Source organism: Eublepharis macularius, chromosome 11 (assembly GCF_028583425.1).
Source record: "Eublepharis macularius isolate TG4126 chromosome 11, MPM_Emac_v1.0, whole genome shotgun sequence".
NCBI classification, from domain to species: Eukaryota; Metazoa; Chordata; class Lepidosauria; order Squamata; family Eublepharidae; genus Eublepharis; species Eublepharis macularius.
This window is the reverse complement of record NC_072800.1, coordinates 87,560,848-87,583,759: the sequence shown is the minus strand read 5'-3', so window position 1 is coordinate 87,583,759 and position 22,912 is coordinate 87,560,848. Positions and strand designations below refer to the sequence as shown.

General features: G+C 45.5%; 1 protein-coding gene across 1 annotated transcript in view; it reads left to right on the top strand.

Annotated features, from left to right (window-relative positions):
• Positions 1–22,912, top strand: part of DLEC1 (DLEC1 cilia and flagella associated protein) — a 61,086-nt gene that overhangs the window by 14,330 nt on the left and 23,844 nt on the right. The window contains exons 7-21 of the mRNA XM_054991494.1: positions 1,415–1,496; positions 2,580–2,667; positions 4,913–5,086; positions 7,013–7,149; positions 8,377–8,469; positions 10,922–11,012; positions 11,851–12,013; positions 12,312–12,504; positions 16,209–16,267; positions 17,086–17,257; positions 18,630–18,723; positions 18,902–19,032; positions 20,403–20,561; positions 20,755–20,894; positions 22,248–22,401. Of these exons, the coding sequence (XP_054847469.1) occupies positions 1,415–1,496; positions 2,580–2,667; positions 4,913–5,086; positions 7,013–7,149; positions 8,377–8,469; positions 10,922–11,012; positions 11,851–12,013; positions 12,312–12,504; positions 16,209–16,267; positions 17,086–17,257; positions 18,630–18,723; positions 18,902–19,032; positions 20,403–20,561; positions 20,755–20,894; positions 22,248–22,401 (1,930 nt within the window). The remainder of the gene's footprint in view (positions 1–1,414; positions 1,497–2,579; positions 2,668–4,912; positions 5,087–7,012; positions 7,150–8,376; positions 8,470–10,921; positions 11,013–11,850; positions 12,014–12,311; positions 12,505–16,208; positions 16,268–17,085; positions 17,258–18,629; positions 18,724–18,901; positions 19,033–20,402; positions 20,562–20,754; positions 20,895–22,247; positions 22,402–22,912) is intronic.

Sequence of the window (22,912 nt, the reverse complement as noted above, 5' to 3'; positions counted from 1 at the left end):
GTCTTTTTAAACTACCCATCCCAGCTAACATTGCATCTCCCGACACGTGTTCTTCACGTGTCAGATGTCTCGTGTAGAGAGACTCTTTATTGGGCACTTTGAAAGCTGCTTTCTCAAGTCGAGTTTCTTGAAAGCGTTCCTGGCCAACAAGAAGTATCTTGGCGCCTTAGAAGAGTTCAGCATATTCCTTCCAAGCTTGGTGTGCTTTACATTAACACAATACTTTTAGGCAGAGGTGAGCAAATTATGGACTGGGGCCCACATCTCACTGACAGGATCTGTTCTTCTGCCCCCGGACTGCTTAATAATAAGCTGAGAGCATCAGCCTGCAGGACTGCCCCGTTGGCTGGTAGAATGATGACCTCCCCTTCCCACATTGTTATACAACCTGAAATGCATTAAGATAAGCAGAATGGCAGAGAGGCCAAATCTGGGTCTTGGTTAATTTTTGCAGGGACTGAGGTTGCCACAGGAAGAGACAGTGTCAAGCCCAGAGCCCTCAGAAGTGGAGGGGATACCCAGATGTGGCCTTCAGGCTAGACATTTTGCCCTCCTCTGCTTTGAGAGGCAGCCAGAGATAGATCATCTGAAGGTGCCATGAGGATAAATGTCATTGAAAGGGGACGGGATAGGGATGGAGGGAGGAAATCCAAACAGAAGGGCCTGTGACAGTCATAGGGGTGGGTGTTAGGATCTCCAAGCAGAAGAAGGTATTATCTGAGCATGTAAAGCAGGGGCTGAACATAGCCAAACTCTAAAGGAGACCCCCCACACACACTTGCATTCGTCTATGGATTTAAGCATTTTGTAATGACTGGCGGAAGGAAATAGCAGTGTGGCTGCATTTGTGACCAACAGCTACTGGTGATCCCTGGCCCCAAGGAGGTTTGCTTTGCCTCAACCAGGGCCAGGGATTTTTCAGTCCTGGCACCTACCTGGTGGAACTCTCTGTTTGTGGAGGCCCGGTCTCAACAAGATCTGTTATCATTTCGCCGGGCCTGCCAGATGGAGATGTTCCACCAGGTAGAAGGCTTATGGGGGTTGAGGCAGATGAACCATCCAACCGGCCCCTCCCCGTGGCGGGGGCAGGGGAATATGTGCCCAACCCTACACTGATTGCATTTTAACCTCCCTGCCCTGTAGGCTCGAAGTGCTGGAATGTAGGGTGCAATATGAGCCGCCTTTTATGTTTAATGCTGTGCCGTATGATGGCTACCGATGTTTTTAATTGTTCTGAATTGTTTTATGTATTTATGATGTAAATCTGCTCTGAGCCCGCTTGCGGGGTGAGTGGACTATAATAAATGAAAATAAATAAATATCATTGCAGTTCTGGAAGCCAGATATCCAAGGCCAAGAAGTAACAGAAACAAACTCTATGAACCCTTACAATGATCTTTTTGTTTTGTTCCAGCAATATTGACCCTGTTCCGATCTTTCTATCAAATCCTCCAGCTGTTTTGTTTTCTTATTATGAAGTCGGCCAAGTTTATGAGGTGAGACCTTGCTGGGCAGCGAAAAGCCTTCGCTTCTAAAGGAACATTAATCTCTCCTTGACTTTTCAAATTTCCCATGTTTCTTCATGACCTTCCTTTGCCTCAGTAGTTTCCCCAAGTCCCTCTTTGCGCTCTTGTGTATTTCAGATTCATCAATAGCTTCAGTTCAAGTAGATTGCTGAAATACTCTGTTATAGTTGTGTTGTTTGTTTTACTGACAGAAGCACAGTTCTCTTTCTTTAAAAGCACCCTTAGGGCTAGAGTAGACGTTCAGGTTTTTAAGGAACTGGGTTCAGGTTTATGAGGACCTCAGAGCAGCTGTGGGGCACAGCTTTTACAAAATAAAAGGAGAGCCCAAATGGGCCATGAATGACCCTGCAGGGGAAGACAGGGCTCCTGCCTTCTCCCACAGCCATTTTCTCATGCGGAAACGCACGTGGGAGAGTCATTTCTCCATTTTGTTGCTCCATGTAGAGTATTCTTGCAAGTGGAATAACAAAAATGAGGAAATAACTGCCCCCCACCCCAGTGCAGGAAAATGGCTTGGGGGGGGAGGTCTCCTACAGCTGCTGTGTGACTGTGTGGGACCTGAGTTCTCCAGATCCAGAGCCAAGCTACAAGTGACGCCTGACACAGGTTGGACACTTGTCAGCTTCCCTCAAGTTTTGATGGGAAATGTAGGCGTCCTGGTCTTGCAGCTTGGCTCTCCATTTAATTGAAGTTTACAGAACCCCCCCCACACACACACACACAGATGGGAGGGGAAGGGGGGGCGCCTGGTGAGAGCCCGATGCCTGAACTCCCCTCCCGACCGCATGTTCTCCCTCCCATAAACTGCCACTCTGTAAACTTCAATTAAACGGAGAGCCAAGCTGCAAGACCAGGAGGCCTACATTTCCCATCAAAACTTGAGGGAAGCTGACAAGTGTCCAACCTGTGTCAGGCATCACTTGTAGCTTGGCTCCCGGTTCTTTAAAAAACCGAACGTGTCGTTTGGCCCTTAAGAGTCAGATTGCATGGAGAGGGATGTTGTTTTTCAGCTGGCTCACAGATGTGATTTGCTGCCACATTTTTTTTTTGTAGATGACCATTGAGTTGCAGAACATGACCTCAACATCTCAGACTTTTAGAATAATCCCTCCAGCTACATCCGCCTTTGCGATTGGGTTGGGTGAGTCCCTTCTTGGTTCTAGGAAGACCAATTACTTGTGTGTTGATTCGCCACAGGGAATGGATTAAACGTTTCTCTCCAGGAGGGAGGTTCTTGCTCTGGGAGGGCTCTATAATCGCCAGAGAACAAGAGCAAGCTGCCTCTTCTCAGTCAAGAACCCCACTGCAAACTTAACGTGAGCTGATTCTGGAGGGGTGCTATTGATGGATAGATTGATTACTGATTTATTTTCATGGCATAGCTTAATCTCATCAACACCATTAGGCTGGCATTTAGACCTGGTGGGCATTAAGCCAGCACTGTCTGAAATGTGGCCATGTTCCTGTAATGTTCTTATGATGGATTAAGTGGTCTTACTTAATGAACCTATTTTCCAGTAAATATGCGGAAGATCAAGTAGCACATGTGATAAGTCTCCCTGCAGCATTTATGGGGACAAAGTTCGTTTTTGGTGGGTAGCCGTGTTGGTCTGTAATACAAGAGCAAGATTTGGGTCCAGTAGCACCTTAAAGACCAACTAGATTTCCGTGGCATGAGCTTTTGAGAGCTTAATTGAAAGCGATGTGAAAGCCATTAAAGAAGCAGCAGGGGGGGCAGAGAAGTCTGCCCGGGAAAGTGCGTCACGCCAGGAAGACATCCTTGTTGCATGAGTTTCACGCTATGCCAGGACGTGTGGAAAGGACCAGTTATGAAGGACAACTTGGGATTTCCTGTTCCAGCACTATAGTTTGCAGGCCATTGGAATCAAGAAAGATTGCTTTTTTCACTCCCTTATACAGTTCTCTGCTTTCTCTGGGACATCAGGGACTGACAGTGTGAAGAGTGGCAGGTAGAGAATCATAGGGTTGGAAGGGACCTCCAGGGTCATCTAGTCCAGCCCCCTGCGCAATGCAGGAAATTCACAACTACCCCCCCCCCCCCACACACACCCAGTGACACCCTTGCTCCATGCCCAGAAGATGGCAAAGCACATCCAGGATCCCTAGTCAAACTGGCCTGGAGAAAATTGCTTCCTGTCCCCAAAGTGGTGATTGACATTACCCTGGGTGTGAAAGAAGGGGCCATGAGAACTGAGCACTGATGTAACCCTTCCTGCCCTCTCTCCCATGATCTGCCCACGTTCACAGAATCAGCATTGCTGTCAGATGGCCATCTGGCCTCTGATTAGAAACCTCCAAAGGAGGAGAGCCCACCACCTCCCAAGGAAGCCTGTTCCACTGAGGGACTGCTATAACTGTCAGGACGTTCTTCCTAATGTTTAGCCGAAACTTTTGATTTAATTTCCGTTCACCCTCTTCTGTTCTCCCTGATTTTCTTCTGAAATATGTAGATGTAATGCTTGGAGATGTTCAGGTGGATTTCCTGCTAATTTTAAAACTGTAAACGGCAGCTTCAGGGACCAGGGAGGTGGGGATGGAGGAACGCATCAGGAAGGAGGATTAGGGCATCATGAAGAGAAGGAGAAGGGGATGGACATCTCATTGCGGCTTTTTTTTGCAGTCTCATTCTCCATCCCATGCTGAGCTACAGTTTGTCCATTTGAACAACATTTGTAGACACCCACTTGGTAGCTATATGTGTTTCCTGTGAGATATATGGGAGCAGGGGAGGCAAGTGTTGGTGGCAAAAACAGCATGTGGAGCTTCCTGATACGAACCATCCCCAGCTGTTTTCAAAGCGGTGGGAGATCAAATTTGTCTTCACACCTCATTAAAGTTTGAGGTTGTAAGTTTATGGCAGAGTAGTTCATTATCAGACTGCAGATGGAGCCCCACTTGCCTGAATGTCCTTTCTCTTAAATTCCCTGCATGCTGAAAACCGGCATGTCAGTGGTAAGGCTAGTCTGAGAGCCAAGCTACAAGTGACGCCTGACACAGGCTGGACACTTGTCAGCTTCCCTCAAGTTTTGATGGGAAATGTAGGCATCCTGGTCTTGCAGCTGTAATGGAGAGCCAAGCGGTAAAACCAGGACGCCTACATTTCCCATCAGAACGTGAGGGAAGCTGACAAGTGTCCAACCTGTGTCAAGCGTCACTTGTAGCTTGGCTCTAAAACTCTTCTTCCTACAAGGCGCGTGTGTGTGTGCGTGTGTGTTTGCAGTGGCAACTAGACACCAGCTCGTCCTGTTTCTTGGGCCAGTGTGGAGGTACATACTGTATGCGCCCTGTGCTTGTAGTTGATTATCTAGGGCAGTACAGCCAGCAGGCAGTATCTTGCGATATTCATATCAGTGTTTCTTTCCTAGGGAAATTTCCAGGGGAAGGGGGAATCGTTGCGCCTGGGATGAGCTGTCACTACACGATCCAGTTTATGCCTGAACATCTAGCAGGTTATGAAGATTACATACTGGTAGAGACACAATCGCCTTACCCACTCCTGATCCCCTTGGAGGGCAGGAGACCACCTCCGATCTTAACGTGTAAGTAGAATGCTGTTGATCTACGTCACTGTTTTCTCCATGTTTTTCTATCCATTTTGAAAATGAGGATCAGGCAAAATCATGGGTCTAAAAAATAGCAGTGGGGCGATCTTCTGAGTGAATTTTTCAGGAAGTCTTTCCAGTGTCATTGTTTTCGAAACCCAGAATCATAGATCCAGAGGAGTTAGCCATGTTAGTCGGTAGTTGCAAAACAGTCAAGAAAATAGTTGGTTAGTCTTAAAGGTGCTACTGGACTCTTGACAATTTTGCAAACCCAGAATGGTTCTTATATCAGTCCTTGCAAGAAAAAAAACCCCTCCATATACACTAGTGTCTGACAGGTTCATACGTCCTCTGGTTCATGGATGACTTTCGAGCTAAAGGCAGGCAAAGAGACAAAGACACGCTGGTAGGGCAGGCAGGTAGGCAGACTGACTGAGAAACGAACAATGCCTGTTCCACATCCAAATAGGCTCTTTGTTCATAATAAGTCTACAGAGAACTGGAGAAGCACAGAAGGATATACGGAAAGTGTGTCCACTCTGGCCAGATTCTACGTGATTTGTTCTTGCAAGCACCTTGGGCAGCCCTAATCCTGCTTCCTATCCATCATACTTAAAATAACATAATAATAATATTTGATTTATGTACCGCCCTTCAGGATGACTTAACGCCCACTCAGAGCGGTTTACAAAGTATGTCATTATTATCCCCACAACAAAACACCCTGTGAGGTGGGTGGAGCTGAGAGAGAGCTCTGAGAGAGCTGTGACTAGCCCAAGGGCACCCAGCTGGCTTCAAGTGGAGGAGTGAGGAATCAAACCTGGCTCTCCAGATTAGAGTCCTGCACTCTTAACCACCACACCAAACTGGCTCTCTACACCCACTTTGAGTGCTGTGCTTAGCATCTTGCCAAATGAACAACACTGGCTAGCTATATTTATTTATTTACTTCATTTATACTCTGCTTTTCTCCCCATTGGCAGCTTTATAACATCATTCTCCCCTCCTCTGTATTCCACACAGCAATCCTATGAGGTAGGTGAGGGTGAACGTGCGTACTGGCATAAGGGCACCCAGCAAGCTTCCAAGGCTGAATGGGGATTAGAACCTGGGTCCCCCAGATCTTCGTCCAACACTCTAACCACTATACAACACTGCCTGTCTTATAGCAATATGCTTAACCACATCACATTTTGGCTCCTGGGGGAGATACCATTTTACAGAAGCCCAGTGGGGTAAGGCTGAGGCCAAGTGGGCCTCTGAGCTACAGAACCTTTTGAGGCCAAATTAGACCCGATCTGTAATTAGGGTCTGCCATGAGGAGGGGTTAATATTGTGATTCTAGGCAAAGTTACTGTAGTTGAAGCCTGTTCATTTCAGTGGGCTTATACAGGAGTAACTCTGCCTAGGATTACATTGGTACCCTTCTCCCTGTCCCCTCCGCCATCATTTTCTCCGTCCATCCCTTCCCTACAGCTGCAGTTTACTCCAGAGGGAATAAAGTGGCAGGAGAATATAGATACTATAAAAAAATTCCAGGGAGTTTTTTTTTAATGGTGGGCAGTACTTAAAAATGTGATCCTGCTAGAAGCAGCTGTGTTTCATCTCATTTAACCATTCATAGGCTCAACTTTCTCCTTTTCACCTGTGACAGTGTGTAGTAGTGGTTAGAGTGTTGGCCTAGGACTGGGGAGACGTAGGTTCAACTCTTCCCTCTGCCATAAAGTTCACTGGACATCTAGGGCCAGCATAACCTACCTCACAGGAAAGGTGTACTCAGTCTTTTTTGTGTGTGTCTGCTACTTTCTGTCGTATCCTAGTGGATAGGACCTTATGCTTCAGTCTTGGCATTTGATTTTAAAAACAGCCATCATTTCCCTGCTGTTGGCCTTTGTTGCCTTTAGATTTTGCTTCTTGTTGCAGTGCCTCAGGTCTTAGATTGCGGAGCCTGTCTTGTTGGTGGATTAAAATTTTCAGAGTTTCTGTGCAAAAATGAAGGGGTTAGCAGCGGGAAGTTTTGCATCATGCCCAAGGCAATGTGGCCACCTCCTCAGTTCCGGGTAAGTAAGCAAATATTGTAGAACTGTTTCAGATGGGTGGCCATGTGGATCCCTAGAAGAAGAGCAAGAAAATGATGGAGTTAGTGGAGATGGTTAAGCTCTGATCAGAGATAAAATATTGTCTATTTTTATAGAAAATTGGGAACCCTTTATTGACTTTCTGTGTAAGACCGGAAAAACGAAGTGATGATTTGTAGATTTAATTTCTAAGAATATAAATTTGGGAAAAATAAATATAAGAGGGGCAGTATTGAAAAGATAACTTTTGGAGGTGTCAAAACTACAAGTATAATGTTTATAAAGATATGATAGATTTTGTAGAGGAAAATGGAAATATGTATTATTTTTCTTTGTTCTTTTTCTTTAATTTCTGTTCTGTTCTTTTTTTTATTTCATTTTCTTGTCTTTCTCTTTCCCCTTTTTGGGAATATTAAACTTATCAATAACGTACAATGTTTTTTTTTTAAGTAGAAGAGCAAGATCTGGGTCCATTAGCTCTTTAAAGACCAGGGCTCATTTTGAGGGGGAACGCACAGGAACGCAGTTCCGGCAGTTCCTCAAAGAGGTCACATGTCAGGTGGCCCCACCCACCTGACTCTCGGCCATTTTGGGCCTGTTTCGGCCTGGATTGGGGCTGAAACAGCCCAGATCGGGCCTCTAACGGGTGGTGGATCACTCTCCTGCTCAGCAGTGGCCCGATCCTGAACCTTTTGGGCCCCTTTTTGGCCATTTTCAGCCCCTTTTTGCCATTTTGGACTCAATTATGGCCTTGAATGGCCAGGATTGGGTCCAACACAGCCCGGATAGGTGATGTCAGGGGGTGGGGCATATGCAAATCAGTTATGCTAATGACACACTTCTGGTGATTTCAAGGGACATGACATATGCTAATGAGTTATGCTGATGAGTTTTGCTAATGATTTCCTCCAGCTCTTTTTCAACGAAATGACCCCTGTTAAAGACCAACTAGATTTCTAGCGTATGAGCTTTTGAGAGTCAAAGCTCTCTTTGTCAGGGCAAAGTTTTTGGCCTACAGTGGAATCTCAGCCAGTTTTGGAGGGCTGTAAGTGCTAGAAACAGGAAGTGGTGGCATTCCAGTTCCATGCCCTTTCCTACCCTGCTGCACGCTGCTGCACTTAATGGGTTTTAACGGCACTGCATCATAGATTTTAAGAATCAGACTCTCATTGCATGATGATTTCTCCCCCCGCCCCTTCTGTTGTGAAGGCTGTTGCCATGTTTGGTTTTGTGGAGCAAGAACCATTTGGCATCCAACCTGCTGTTTTTGAGCTGTTTCCGGGCCAGTCTGTCGTAATGGAGGTCAGTCGTTTGTGTTCTAGCTTTTGCTTCAAGCATGTGTACAAAATAAATATATTGGCTTATATAATTAGAGTCTGACCTTTCTGCCTCCATCCTCTGCCCCCTGAGCCCCCCCTGAAACTGTGTTCTTGGGGGATCAGGAACCACACATGAACTGCACAGGGGGGAAGTGGGAGGTTTCAGTAGGAGGAATCTGCAGAAATTACACCCCCATTTCTGCCAGATAGTAAAGAGTCCAGTAGCACTTTAAAGACTAACCAACTTTATTGTAGTGTAAGCTTTTGAGAACCACAGCTGTCTTCATCAGAGGTGACTTTATTGTAGCAAAAACTTTTTGAGCTCTCTTCATTAGATGCAACTTTATTGTAGCATAAGCTTTTGAGAACCACAGCTCTCTTCGTCAGATTCATGACAAAGAGATACAACTTTATTGTAGCATAAGCTTTTGAGAACCACAGCTCTCTTCGTCAGATGCATGACAAAGAGAACTGTGGTTCTCGAAAGCTTATGCTACAGTAAAGTTGATTAGTCTTAAAAGTGCTACTGGACTCTTTACTATTTTGCAACTAGAGACTAACACGGCTAACTCCTCTGGATTTCTGCCAGAGGAAGTGATCTTCCATTGTCTGAAACAGATTATAGGATACAAGCCCTTATCTGATTTTATTTAGCATTCACGCGTGTTGCTTTTCAATAAATATAAAAGCAATGTACTGACTTTAAAAAGCATCCACCAATTTTTAAAACCAGCAATTAAAACAAAAACAAACACACACAACAGAAAATGATTCAGTCATTATTGGCTTGTTTATGGCATTTTTATCTCCTCGCCCTTTCTTGAGGGAGCTTAAAGTGGCACACATGGTTCTCACATCTTCCTATTTATCCTCCCAGCCTGTGAGGTGATTTGGCTGAGGGCCAAGCTAGAAGTGATGAATCACTTGAACGGCAAGTGAACAGACTCACATGTATTCCTCCCTGTTCACTTGCACTCCACTTGCACTCCACTCGATCACATAGTGATCATCTGCATGTCAGGGCCAAGCTAGAAGTGACGAATGACACTTGAACGGCAAGTGAACAGACTCACATGTATTCCTCCCTGTTCACTTGCACTCCACTTGCACTCCACTCGATCACATAGTGATCATCTGCATGTCAGGGCCAAGCTAGAAGTGACGAATGACACTTGAACGGCAAGTGAACAGACTCACATGTATTCCTCCCTGTTCACTTGCACTCCACTTGCACTCCACTCGATCACATAGTGATCATCTGCATGTCAGGGCCAAGCTAGAAGTGACGAATGACACTTGAACGGCAAGTGAACAGACTCACATGTATTCCTCCCTGTTCACTTGCACTCCACTTGCACTCCACTCGGTCACATAGTGATCATCTGCATGTCAGGGCCAAGCTAGAAGTGACGAATGACACTTGAACGGCAAGTGAACAGATTCGCATGTATTCCTCCCTGTTCACTTGCACTCCACTTGCACTCCACTCGGTCACATAGTGATCATCTGCATGTCAGGGCCAAGCTAGAAGTGACGAATGACACTTGAATGGCAAGTGAACAGACTCTCATGTATTCCTCCCTGTTCACTTGCACTCCACTTGCACTCCACTTGATCACATAGTGATCATCTGCATGTCAGGGCCAAGCTAGAAGTGACGAATGACACTTGAACGGCAAGTGAACAGACTCACATGTATTCCTCCCTGTTCACTTGCACTCCACTTGCACTCCATTCGATCATGTAGTGATTGAGTGGAGTGCAAGTGAACAGGGAGGAACAGAGTGAACAGGGAGGAATACAAGTGAGTCTGTTCACTTGCCATTCAAGTGTCATTCGTCACTTCTAGCTTGGCCCTGAGAAGTGACTGACCCAAAGCCGCGCAGGTTGCTTCACTGCTGAGCACAGATTTGAACTTGGATTTCCGGCCTTTTCTGCCATTTTAACCTTGTACACCGCACTGCTCCACGTGGCTCTGCGCTAGCTGTCTTCACTACTTTATCAAAAAAAAAATAAGGTCTTAACCATCATCCAGAATTTCAGCAGGGAGGGAGCTATCTATTTCCTATGGGAGGCTATTCCAAAGTTTTGGGGGCTGCAACAGAAAAGGTCCTGCTTCTGATGGAGGTTAATCTCCAAGTAAGGAGGACTCCCGTCAGGCATCTTTAATATATTCTGAGGGCAGGATACAGGGTTAGACAGGAGCAGACTTTCCATGAGATAATTGAGGAATAAGAAAAGTGTGTCCCCTTGTGAAGGTGCAAATCCATGAGTTCACAAACAGTGGATTCTCAGCGCCCCAACAAACCACAAATCCCAGGATTCCTTGGAGAAAGTTGTGATATTTTAAACAAGTAGAAAAAAATAACAATCTTGTAGTCTAGGTAGACTCCGTGAGTACTTCTGTTTTCATGCTGCAGAAACTTTTCTTTCAGACGGCGTTCTTCCCCAGTTTTCCCGGAGCGGCATCAGTGACATACATCATTGCTTGTGACAATTGCCAGATCAATGAAATTACTGTGACAGGTTTGCTGCTAACATCTTGGCGGATTTAAATTTCAAAACGGGAAGGATTTTGTAGGGCTGCCTTTTCCACTGCAGGGATGAGAACAGTTGTATATTGTGTGCAAGTGAACAGGGAGGTTGTGTGTTGTATTCAATTCGATTCAATTTTTCACCTTAATTGGGGGTAAAACAAGATGGTTAATAGCAAGCCTAGTGAATTCTGAAGGGAAAGCAAAAACCACACAGTGTCCATACATGGCTTGGCTCAGCTTCATCGGACCTCTTCTGTGGCATCCCTTAGTCTCATGTTCCCCCACCCTGTGTCAAATAGTCTTAGATGTGCACTTGGAGTTCCATACCTGAGTGTGTGGGATAGAGAGCCTAAGCCCCTGCCCCCATTTTCCTGACATGAGAGACTACAGATCCATTGGGGAAACTTAAAGGTTGCCGTCAGTACAGGGCTGGGAACGATCTTTGCCTGAGAAAAGCCACTGCCAGTCAGAGTAGACAGTACCAAGAGTCTGACTCAGTATAAAGCCATTCCCCGTGTTCACCCCAAACTCACTGACATCAATCGGCTTTCATTGCTTTTAGGGCTCAGGCTGTTGATAAATCTCTAAAGATAAATATCTAAAACATGCAATTCCCCTCTTTGGTGAAGTGAAAAACCCCAAAGAAATGATAGGGGTGGCTTCGTACGCCTCTGCTGGTAGCTTTATTTTTTTAATTTTTTAATCAACTTTGTATTCCGCTCTCCCTGCAAGCAGGCTCACTTTTATCAAGTGACAGGGAGATCTGCAGCTGTAGGAGGGAAGGAGTGTATGACTGGTCTGGAAGCCCCGCTTTTCATTGTTTCTAGGGATTGGGCAGCTGATAAGCCTGCAGCTTTTATCTGTCACTGGTGGAGAAGGCAGTGTTACCCCGGGAGAGCTCGTGGACATTACTTCGCAGCACTTCGTGCGCTTCGATTCCCTGAACCCCTATTCCACATCAGAGAAAACGCTGGTCATAAGAAACGTGACGTATGTGGGTTTCCAATCCTTTGTACCTGTAGTGGGGAACTTTTGAATTAGGCATCCGGTGGGCTATGCCACAAGCAGTTCTTTCTTCTCCTTGGTTCAAAGAGGCATCCATAGGAGGGCGGAGTGACCCAACTACTGTTTATAAAGGGATATTCTGTCAGTGCTGTGGAACAGAACAAGTGCTGACAAGACAGAACAGTGTTTTGGAGAGGGAGAAAAGTTCTCTTTTTCCAGACCATGCATAATTTTATGAGCTTAAAAGCTCTTGTCAGTTCCTTTTTTCCTCTTTCTTCTCCAGCCACGTGGATCTTCCTTTTTACTGGCAAATAATGAAACCTAACTTGCAGCCGGTGGTGTTGGAAGGAGACAAGGACCTCACCAAAATCAAGTACAACTTAGAGACCGACTCGGCGTTCTCCATAACTCCTGCCACAGGAGTTTTGCAACCTCACGCTGATCACCCATTTACACTCCGCTACTTTCCCCAAAAGGTGTTTGTCTTTGATCAACTCCTAACAGCTCCCAGCATTTTATAATTATTACTTTGAATATGTAACATCCATACTGTGTAGCTTTAGGATTAACTTTAATTGTCCGGGACTCAAAAGCAAACAAAAGTATTTGAACTATTTAAAATTATTTGACTTATTTCCACATTGTACTCAAGGTGATGTTTAGTAAAACTTCACATCACAGTAGGCATTGTTGTTGGTTGGTATAATCAGCATGTCCTGTGACCTGCCAAGCAAAATACATGTATTATGGCTTGCCAGCATCCTGGCAGTTGTGGTTTGCTGATCAGCGGCAAAAAACAGGGGAAGTGTATCTTACAGATCAGGTGCCAAGCCACGTTCTGGCTGAAGGAGCCGTCTTTGAGCATAAGTTCCAGGAAGGTGGCTATGTTGGTCTGTAGGAGAAGAGCAAGTTTTGGGTAGAGAAGTATCTTAAGGACCAGCTAGATTTCCAGGGTATGAGCTTTCTAATAATAAAAATAAATAATAACATTCGATTTATATACCGCCCTTCAGGACAACTTAATGCCCACTCAGAGTGGTTTACAAAGTATGTCATTATTATCCCCACAACAAAACACCCTGTGAGGTGGGAGGGCTGAGAGAGCGCTGAGAGCGCTTCAAGCAGAGGGTTTGGGAATCAAACCCGGCTCTCCAGATTAGGGTCCCACGCTCTTAACCACTACACCAAACTGGCTCTCACACCAGACTGGCTCTCTAGAGTCAGCGCTCTCTTCGTCAGATACCAGGTATCTGATGAAGGGAGCTTTGACACTCAAAAACTCATACCCTGGAAATCTAGTTGGTCTTTAAGGTACTACTCAGCCCAATCTTGGTTTTCTAGCAGAAGAGGCTCTTCCTCTGTAGCAGGAGTCCCTAATCTTTTCAAGCCTGCAGACATCTTTGGAATTCTAACACAGGGTGGTAAGTGCCAACCACAAAATGGCTGCTGCAGGAGGCGGAGCCAACTACAAAATGTCAGGGCATGAGATTATGCATAACTCCCATAGTAACTCTTCAAATTATACAGCAAAGCTCTCTTACCATATATAGAACGAGAAATGCCAGATGTTCAAGCTGGATTCAGAAAAGGAAGAGGCACTAGAGATCCCACTGCAAGTTTACGATGGCTAATAGAACATACCAGGGAATTTCAGAAGAAAATCAGCCTGTGTTTTATAGATTATAGCAAAGCTTTTGGCTGTGTAGATCATGAAAAACTATGGAGAGTCTTAAAAGAAATGGGGATGCCGCAACATCTGGTTGTTTTGGTGTGCAACCTGTACTCTGGACAAGAGGCTACTGTCAGGACAGAATATGGGGAAACAGAATTTTAAAACTGACAATGAGGAAATGGAAATTGTTCAAGATTTTCTATCCCTTGGCTCAATCATCAACCAACAGGGAGACTGCAATGAAGAAATCAGAAGAAGATTGAGACTTGGAAGAGCAGCTGTAAGGGAGCTAGATAAGATCAAAGATGAAGATGTCTCTCTGGGAACCAAGATCAAGATAATCCAAACTATGGTATTCCCCATTGCCATGTATGGATGTGAAAGTTGGACAGTGAAGAAAGCTGACAGGAAGAAAATTGATTCATTTGAAATGTGGTGCTGGAGGAGAGTTTTGCGGATACCACGGACAGCCAAAAAGACAGATCAGTGGGCACTAGATCAAATCAAGCCTGAATTTTCCTTAGAAGCTAAAATGACAAAACTGAGGCTATCGTACTTTGGTCACATCATGAGAAGACAAGATTCTCTGGAAAAGTCAATAATGCTATGAAAAGTGGAAGGCCTAAAACGAGATGGCTGGACTCAATAAAAGAAACCACGTCCTCCAGTTTGCAGGATCTGAGCAAGTCTATTAAAGATAGGCCATTTTGGAGGTCTTTCATTTATAGGGTCGCCATAGGTTGGAAGCAACTTGACAGCACATAACACACACACACAACTCTTCAAAATTTCAGGCGGAAGCTCTGTTTTACAGGAAGCCTTTTAAAATGAACCCATTGGTTTAAAATATATTCTTGCATTTGTATACAACCAGCTTACCTTCAGCCACACCCTGAAGATCCTTCTTCTGTGGGGTGGAGGGGATGTTGTTGCTGAAACAACTTTTTAAAAACCTGTGCATCATATCAGATATCTAATCAGAAGCTGTGGCGGGCAAAACCCTTGCCTGCCCTCACCCACTTTCTAAAGACACTTGATGAGTGCCGGGAAAGGAATCGATAGGTTCCATGGCTGGAGGAAGGTTCCACACTTATTTACAGTATTTATAGTCTGCGTTTAGGATGCAACCCAAGTTTAAAACATAAGGCCTGAATGGCAGGCTACATATAACTTGCTAAAACATCTCAAAATACAGATGATGGTACAGTGCAATGACCAACACAAGTAGACCAAGGTACAGTAAAAGCCAACCAGACGCGTTTCGGCCCTCAGGCCTTCCTCAGTGGTCAGTTGTAAACAATTTATGATCAAACACACCCACAGATATAGAAACCAATCATGAAATGCTCCCGGTGTTTTATCTAGAGCTGTAACAAAAGGGGGGAGGAAAATTTTTTAATATAATATAGTCTATTATTAAGTGCTAGAATTATTCTAGGTCTTATTCAGGCCTTATGTTTTAAACTTGTTTTTAATCTATATTGGTGCACATCTGTAATAAATATAAATATATATATATAGGTTGTTACTTGACCCCTCTTTTGTGTTCCCCTGCTTGTTTGGGTTGAGTTTGTGGGGATTCCCCACCCCCCTTTTTTCCATCCTTGCTGTTTTTGTATGTGCCGCGTTTTTATCCCACCCTTTTCCCAGGGTGCTCCAGGCAGCACAAATGGGTCTCCTGCTTTACTCTTGCAACAATCCTGTGAGGGAGTTTAGGCTGAAAAAGAGGGCAGCTGGCCCACAAAGCGCCCCAGTGAACTTCATGACTGAGGGTCTCTCTACCCGAGATGCCTCAGTGCATGTTCGTCAGATATAGGGAGACGGAACGTTAGCCCGGAAGGGAAGTTTAAAAAGACAAGGCCGCCTGCCTGCTTCAGAGTATAATCAGAGAGCAGGTGGAGATCGCTCCTCAGAGGGTTTGTTAGTTTCATCTTTGCCTCGCTGAAGGCTCTGTCGATTTCACCTCTCCAGTCTGAAACTGTGTGGGATGGCAACCAGAGGGCAGCCAGGAATGGAAATGGGCCAGAGCTGCCTTCCAGAGCCGGGTTTGGACCTGGAGAGGTTCTAATGGGCTGAAGTTTCCCTTCTGGCATTTCACAGCCCCTTCACACAGCTCCAGTGTACAGCAAAGCCTTTGCCCTGCCACCAGCTCTGTCTTTTTAAACTACGTGTTCTTCACGTGTCAAATGTCTTGTGCAGAGAGGCTCTGAGTGGAGATTTGAACCCAAGTTTCATCAAGCTCCTGGTTTTCCACTGCAGCCACTGCACCTTCCTTTCCTTAGGAGAGATTCAATATCAGGAAGGACATCAAGAAGCTGGAACTGCTACTTGCTGGGGTTGATAGCGTGGAGAATTCCCAGGTGTCAGCCCTCCACTCTCATCTCCCGCCTTAGAGTACTAGATAAGTGAGCCCTTTATGTTAATTTCAGCAAGAAACTAACTAGAAAGAGTTAATTTTTCTCATCTAAGGCTGAAAAATTAATTTTTAGCTTTCTGCATTTTTAACAGCTAAAGGAATATCATAGTGTGCTACAGATTGTGCTGAAGAACATCCCAGAACCACCTAGGTAAGCAGAAAAGCACAAATGGCCTACAGTCAGCTCCTAAATATGCCCTTCTTGCATGGGCATCATAATCGTTGTGTTGGTCCGGGAGAATATGTCTGTGTCCAGATGGTGGCCTCCCTCATATGATATCTGCAAGTTTCACCCCCCTGCCTGAACAAATAACAACTCCAGGGAATGAGTGGAGTTGGGAAAATAGGACACTAGGATGAGTGAGGGGGAGGAGAGATTTTAAAAAAAATATACCCCACCATGCCATGGTCCTAACATGAATGGGAGGGAGGTTTCCACAGCTGCTTGGGAAAGCTCCATGGGAGATCTCTTCCTTCATTCATGAGAGCCAGTGTAGTGCTTAAGAGCGGCAGGACTCTAATCTGGAGAGCCAGGTTTAATTTCCCACTCCTGCACTTGAAGCCACCTGGGTGACCTTGGGTCAGTCACAGCTCTCTCAGAGCTCTCTCAGCCCCACCCACCTCACAGGGTGATTATCATGACGATAATTATAACACACTTTGTAAACCACTCTTAGCAAGCATTAAATAGTCGGTCTATAAATCAAATGTTATTTCGTTATTATTTTTATTCCTTCCTTCCTTTGCAAATGAGCAGAAGAGAAAAGAAGGGCCTTGCTTCTGCACCCGTGCCTATCACAGGAGGCTAGCACATTTTGCGGGGAGGCTTTGAGACTTGTATGACAATGAATATCCCGGGGACAGGCCTCAGTCTGTTGGCAAGGAGGTCCATTCCTGACCTCACGTTATGATGTGTGCAAATTAGTGCATGAGCTCCGTTATACGCTTCTAATCTCCTCCTTCATCCAGTCTGCAAAAACAGAAGGAATGTGAATATGGAGAAATCCATGAAGAGGATGTGATTGCCCTGGAAATAGACGTTAAAGGGCAGACGGAACCATTTCAGCTCCTCTTAGCCCCGTACTCCATTGTCATCCCAGGAGAACACTACATTGGTGTAAATATCCGGAGAAGCTTTAGGGTACGTATACTTCTGCCATTGCAGTAGATGCTGCTGGGAGCTGGGAGCGTTATGCGCCTTGGTGGCTTTCGCATACAAGTATGATATTTGTTTGTTGTGCCTTCCTAGAAAACAAGTTTCTAGCCCTCATGCTCATTGTCTCAGAATAGTCTAAATAACGATATACTTGGAACAATTGAAGCAGAATAACAGTGCAATCCTAAACAGAGTTACTCCGGTCTAAGCCCATTGAAACTCAGGATTGCAGTGTAAATCCTATAGTACTAAGGTATGGATCCAACTATCTTTTCCACTGGTGAAGAAAGGAGGAGGCTACACTGGGGTTTATGAGACCTGCATGGACAAAAAGCCACCTGGGATGGGGGCTGTTATACAGAAGGGAATTGAGCAAGATTGAGAGTCTCTCTACATGAGACATCTTACATGGGGATGCTCAAGTGTAGGAAGATGCAATGTTAGCTGGGAGGCATAGTTTAAAAAGACAGAGCCAGCAGAGATCGCTCTTCAGAGGGTTTCTTAATTTAATCTTGGCCTCCCCAAAGGGGAGTTGAAATTGACAGGGCCTTTGGGGAGGTGAAGATGAAATTAACAAACCCTCTGAGACGCGATCTCCTCCTGCTCTGTCTTTTTAAACTATGCTTTCCAGCTAACATTGCGTCTCCCTACACTTGAGCATCTTCCGTGTAAGATGTCTCGTGTAGAGAGACTCCGAGTGGAAAAGCTGGCTGGATCCAACCTTAACTGAACACATTCATGTTTTGTGAAGTTGTATGATTTCTCCTGAGTCCTTGACTTGGGTTTCAAACCTCATTGCAAAATATGCTTTAAAAAAATAATAATGTGTTCGCTAGAGAATGCCGTTTATAACACACGCAGCAATGTTTATTTGTGTGCAGTGTATAGCTAGTGTCAGGCCTGTAAGCGAGGGCTGCACTTGTCTGCTTTTGCTTCCTGAAATGCTTCGTTGGCCGAGGCCGGAAAGATCTCCTTGGAAATCTCCCACCTGGGGGGCCCTGAGCTGCATTTAGCCATTTCAGATTAAGGAGGGGAGGGTCAAAATAATGGGAAAGCATAAACTGAAAGAAAAATAAATCATAACAGTTCTGTTTAAAGTTCCTGCTCAAGCTTTGATTCTTCTACGCAGAGTTACTGCAGTCTAAGCTTATTGATTTTAGTGGGCTTAGAATGGAGTAGCTCAGCGTAGGATTTTGCTTTCCTCTGGGCGTACAGCAGGGGGGTCACTGGGGTTGGTGAGGGGGGGCGGAGATAGCGCTAAATTACCTGCATTGTGCGGGGGGTGGACTAGATGACCCTTGGGATCCCTTCCCGCTCTCTGTTTCTATGATTGCAGCTGTCACGTTTGAATTTTCAGATGCGTAACAACAGCAAATCATCAGTCAAGTTTACTTGGGGAAAAATTATCGAGTGCGACATACTTCAAGTTGAACCTTATACAGGAAAGCTAGGTGAGATTTTCCTCTCTCTTGAATCTGAAACATACTCTGTTAAACATCACTGGCTACTGTGATTTAAAAAAAAATTATGCTAGCTTGTGTTCTGGTTGATGTCATTGGACTTGAGAAAGTCTATCTCTATTCTTTTTTTTTTCCCCAAAGAGGTGTAACAGGTGTTTTTCCCCCCTAGGGCCATATGCATTCCAGGACTTTGAGTTTGTTATTACTGGAGGAAAACCTGGACATTCCATTCATGACCTGCCCTGTAAAATCAGACACTGTGCGGAGCCCGTTATCTTACACGTGGAAGCTGATTTTAAGGTGCAAAGCCACTTTGTATCCCTTGCGTCATTCGATTCCGCTGTAAAAAGTTTTGGCTGGCTGGGGATGGAATCCTTTCACCATGCCGAAGCACCAGAATGAATTGCAGCATCCAGAAAAGACTCCGCAGTCTGCTGTGGAACTCAGGGAGGGGCCGTGGCTCGGTGACAGAGCCTCTGCTTGGCGTGCGGAAGGTCCCCGGTTCAGTCCTCAGCATCTCCAATTAAAAGGACCAGGATTCAAGTGATACTAAAGACTTCTGTCCAAGACCCTGGAGAGCCACTGCCAATACTGGCCTTGATGGCCCAGTAGGCTGATTCAGTATAGGGCAGATTCATATGCATGTTCATTAAGAGGTATCTTTTCTCCTTTGGGCGCAGGAGATGAGAGCACCTGTCCTTTGGGCATCCAAAACCTTGTGCAATTACACAGTGGGCTAGAACAGATCCCAGGCTTCCAGGTGGAGGTTTTTCTGGAGCGGACCCAGACTCCCTCCTTATCGATCCACAGCCTGTTCCCTGCCCTCACCCTTGGGATTTGAAAGCCTTTTAACGGGGGATTGGACCTGGGACAGAGATGAGAGCAGCCCTGCCTGATCTTACCAGTGCCCCATCTCGACCAGCATCCCGTTTCATACAGAGGCCAACCACAGGTAGTCTATAGGCTGGGCATGGAGAGCAAGACCCACCCTCTCATTGCCCCATTTCATCATCATGGCTAGCAACCACTGATTGACCCTGCTCCCCATGAATTGGCCTCACCTTTGGCTTCATCATTGGCCGATAAAGAGCCCCCGTGGCACAGAGTGGTAAGCTGCAGTGCTGCAGCCCAAGCTCTGCTCATTACCTGAGTTCGATCCCAGCGGAAGCTGGATTCAGATAGCCGGCTCGCGGTTAACTCAGCCTTTCATCCTTCCGATGTTGGTAAAATGAGTACTCAGTTTCCTGGGGGTAAAGTGTAGATGACTGGGGAAGGCAATGGCAAACCACCCCGTAAAAAGTCTGCCAAGGAAACATCGTAATGCGACGTTCCCCCATGGGTCAGTAATGACTCGGTGCTTGCACCTTTACCCACCTTTTTTCCCTTTAAGCTGGCTTTAGCAAACGCTACTGTGTTCTGTGGCAGTGAACCCTCAAGCTTTTCTGCATGCAAAGTGTGCCCTCTGCCACTTAGTACCGTCCTGATGCTTGTTGCTTTTCATCTGGCTTGGCTGTCTACTAGAAGAGAGTCCTGGGGCCGAGCCTCCATCCCAGACTCTGACATGTGGGGTTTTATGTAAAAGTGAACATGCAAAATATTATCCATTGGGCATCTCCCGTTGCGCACTCTGGGGCGATTATCAGCCTGCTTATTTTATTCACCAATCCCAGGGGCCTGTTCTTTCCATCAATGTTCCGTCACTCAATTTGGGCCTGATTAAACTAGGAGAAGTTGTCATGTGCAAGTTTGAGATAACAAACCTCAGCCAGCTGCCAGGAAGGTGGAAACTTCAGGAAAGTCCTGCTTGCCTCGCCGAAAGGAATGAAGAGGTACGTTGGTCGAAGAGCTTCTCAGACTTGATCATCTGTTGGACTAGCTATTAGGGTCACTGGGTCTGAACCCAGAGATTCCTCCACAGCCTCACCCAGATCATGCCTGGCTGAGCGGAGGGTTGTATGTTGGACTGTCGCAGCCAAACATCTGTTTGTTCGGTTGTGTCGGTTCTCATTTTTATCTCTGCAGGTCTCTCCATTCACAGCTAATCCATCTAGCGGAGAATTGTCCCCTCTTGGCAATTGCAGCGTGTCAGTTTTGTTTAGATCCTACATCTGTCAAAGTCTTCAGACTGTGTTAGAGTTGGAAGTAGAAAATGGGAAGGCAAGGTGAGGAAACGAAATGGAGCGAATCAGTTACATTCTACTGATTGTTCATTGGCTATCTGGATTTTTTTTTTGAATGAAGAGACTGGAATGCAGGAGAAGTTCTAGTCCCTTTGGTTGTTCTTTGGATAGAGAATGGAAGTGCTATTGGATATGAAACAGCATGATAACTGCAGTTGATTTTGTTACATATTACTGGGGCATTTGGTGAAGGTGACACTTCTGCCATTGATTGGCTAAGCAAAACTGACAGGGGCAACCCTAGTACAAATTGGCAAGAACAACAAACCAGGGCTTCAAAAATCAACTCTTGAGTATAATCCAGTTTCTCATAATACAAAGTGCAAAAGTGCTATAAATACATGCATTATACAAACATGAGTTTGTATAATCTGTCTTGTATTTATGCATGTATTTATAGCACTTTTGCACTTTGTATTATGAGAAACTGGATTATACTCAAGAGTTGATTTTTGAAGCCTTGGTTTGTTGCTATTGATTGGCTAAGCTGCTGTGATGTCATGGAATATTTCTGAACATTCTAACTGCTGAGGGGATGAAACTGCGAACAGCAGCAAGATGAACAAAGTTGTTGCGGCATATATAGAATTAGAAGGCCGTGAAATCAAGAACTGCTAGATGTAATGTTTTTATATAAAACTCAGTCACATGCAAGAGAACCACAACAATAATTCACGACAATAGTTGCTGGCATTGGCACGGGTGACAGCGTCTATATGTCTGCCAACAGGATAAAACTACATGTATCTGATTAAATGAGCTGTGGCTCAAGAAAGCTTTTGCCACACAATAGCCCCCCTCTCCCAATGCAGCCTGCTGTGTCCCCCTCCCAATTTTGCCTTTAGGGGTATGTGTCAGTGGACCCTCCAGTAAGAAGGTAAAGGGTAACGCGGCTGCAATGGGAGGGGCATATTGGCAAAAATCACACGCACATTTTCTGCTCGTGGAAAACCTGGGCCGTTACCTGCCTCCGGAACGTCGCGCCATGTTGTGGGGAAAACGCGAAATATCGCGTTTTCTTGCACGAGTTTTACGCAACGTTGGATGATGTCGCGTGAGAAAACACGATATTTCACGTTTTCCCCACAACATGGCGCGACGTTCCGGAAGCAGGTAAGCCGTCTGGAAACGGCCCTGATTCGTATTAGATGCATGCATCTGATGAAGAGAGCTGTGGTTCTCGAAAGCTTATGCTGCAATAAAGTTGGTTAGTCTTAAAGGTGCTACTGGACTCTTTGCTAAGGTGCAAAAAGACTGCTTATTGGTTTTAGTGCAGTAGACTAGTGCAGCTCCTCTCTGGACTTGATCAACAGCAACTTGCCTTTCTGTTTCCAGCCACATTCCTGTTTTTGTGGAAGTTCAAACTCCCCGTGTGTGCCTGCTGTCAAGTAGCTTACACTTTGACGAGCTCTTCCTTGGAACTCCAGCAAGAGCAACAGTCGTGCTTTTTAACCAGAGGCTGCTGCCAGCACACTACGAATGGGGGGAGGTAAGTAATGGGACATGGGCTTTAAATTGTCTCCCTGCCTGCCCATTTCAGTGTCTAATCGGAGGACTCTATCCCCGCCCCCCCCAACCCTGTATGCTGCATAGTTAGCTACTCACTCGCCATTGCTGGATAATCCCCTACTGGAATTTGGAAGACCCTCTTGGGCCACTGTAATTTATGATAAGAAATCTCCTTTCCTCAGTTTTGCATATAGAGAGCTAATGTGGTGTAGCGGGTAGAGTGTTGGATTAGGATAACAACAACATTTGATTTATATACTGCTCTTCAGGACAACTTAATGCCCACTCAGATCTGTTTACAAAGTATATCATTATTATCCCCACAACAAAACACCCTGTGAGGTGGGTGGGGCTGAGAGAGCTCTGAGAGAGCTGTGACTGGCCCAAGGTCACCCAGCTGGCTTCAAGTGGAGGAGTGGGGAATCAAGACCGGCTCTCCAGATTAGAGTCCTGCCGCTCTTAATTGACTGACCCAAGGTCACCCAGCTGGC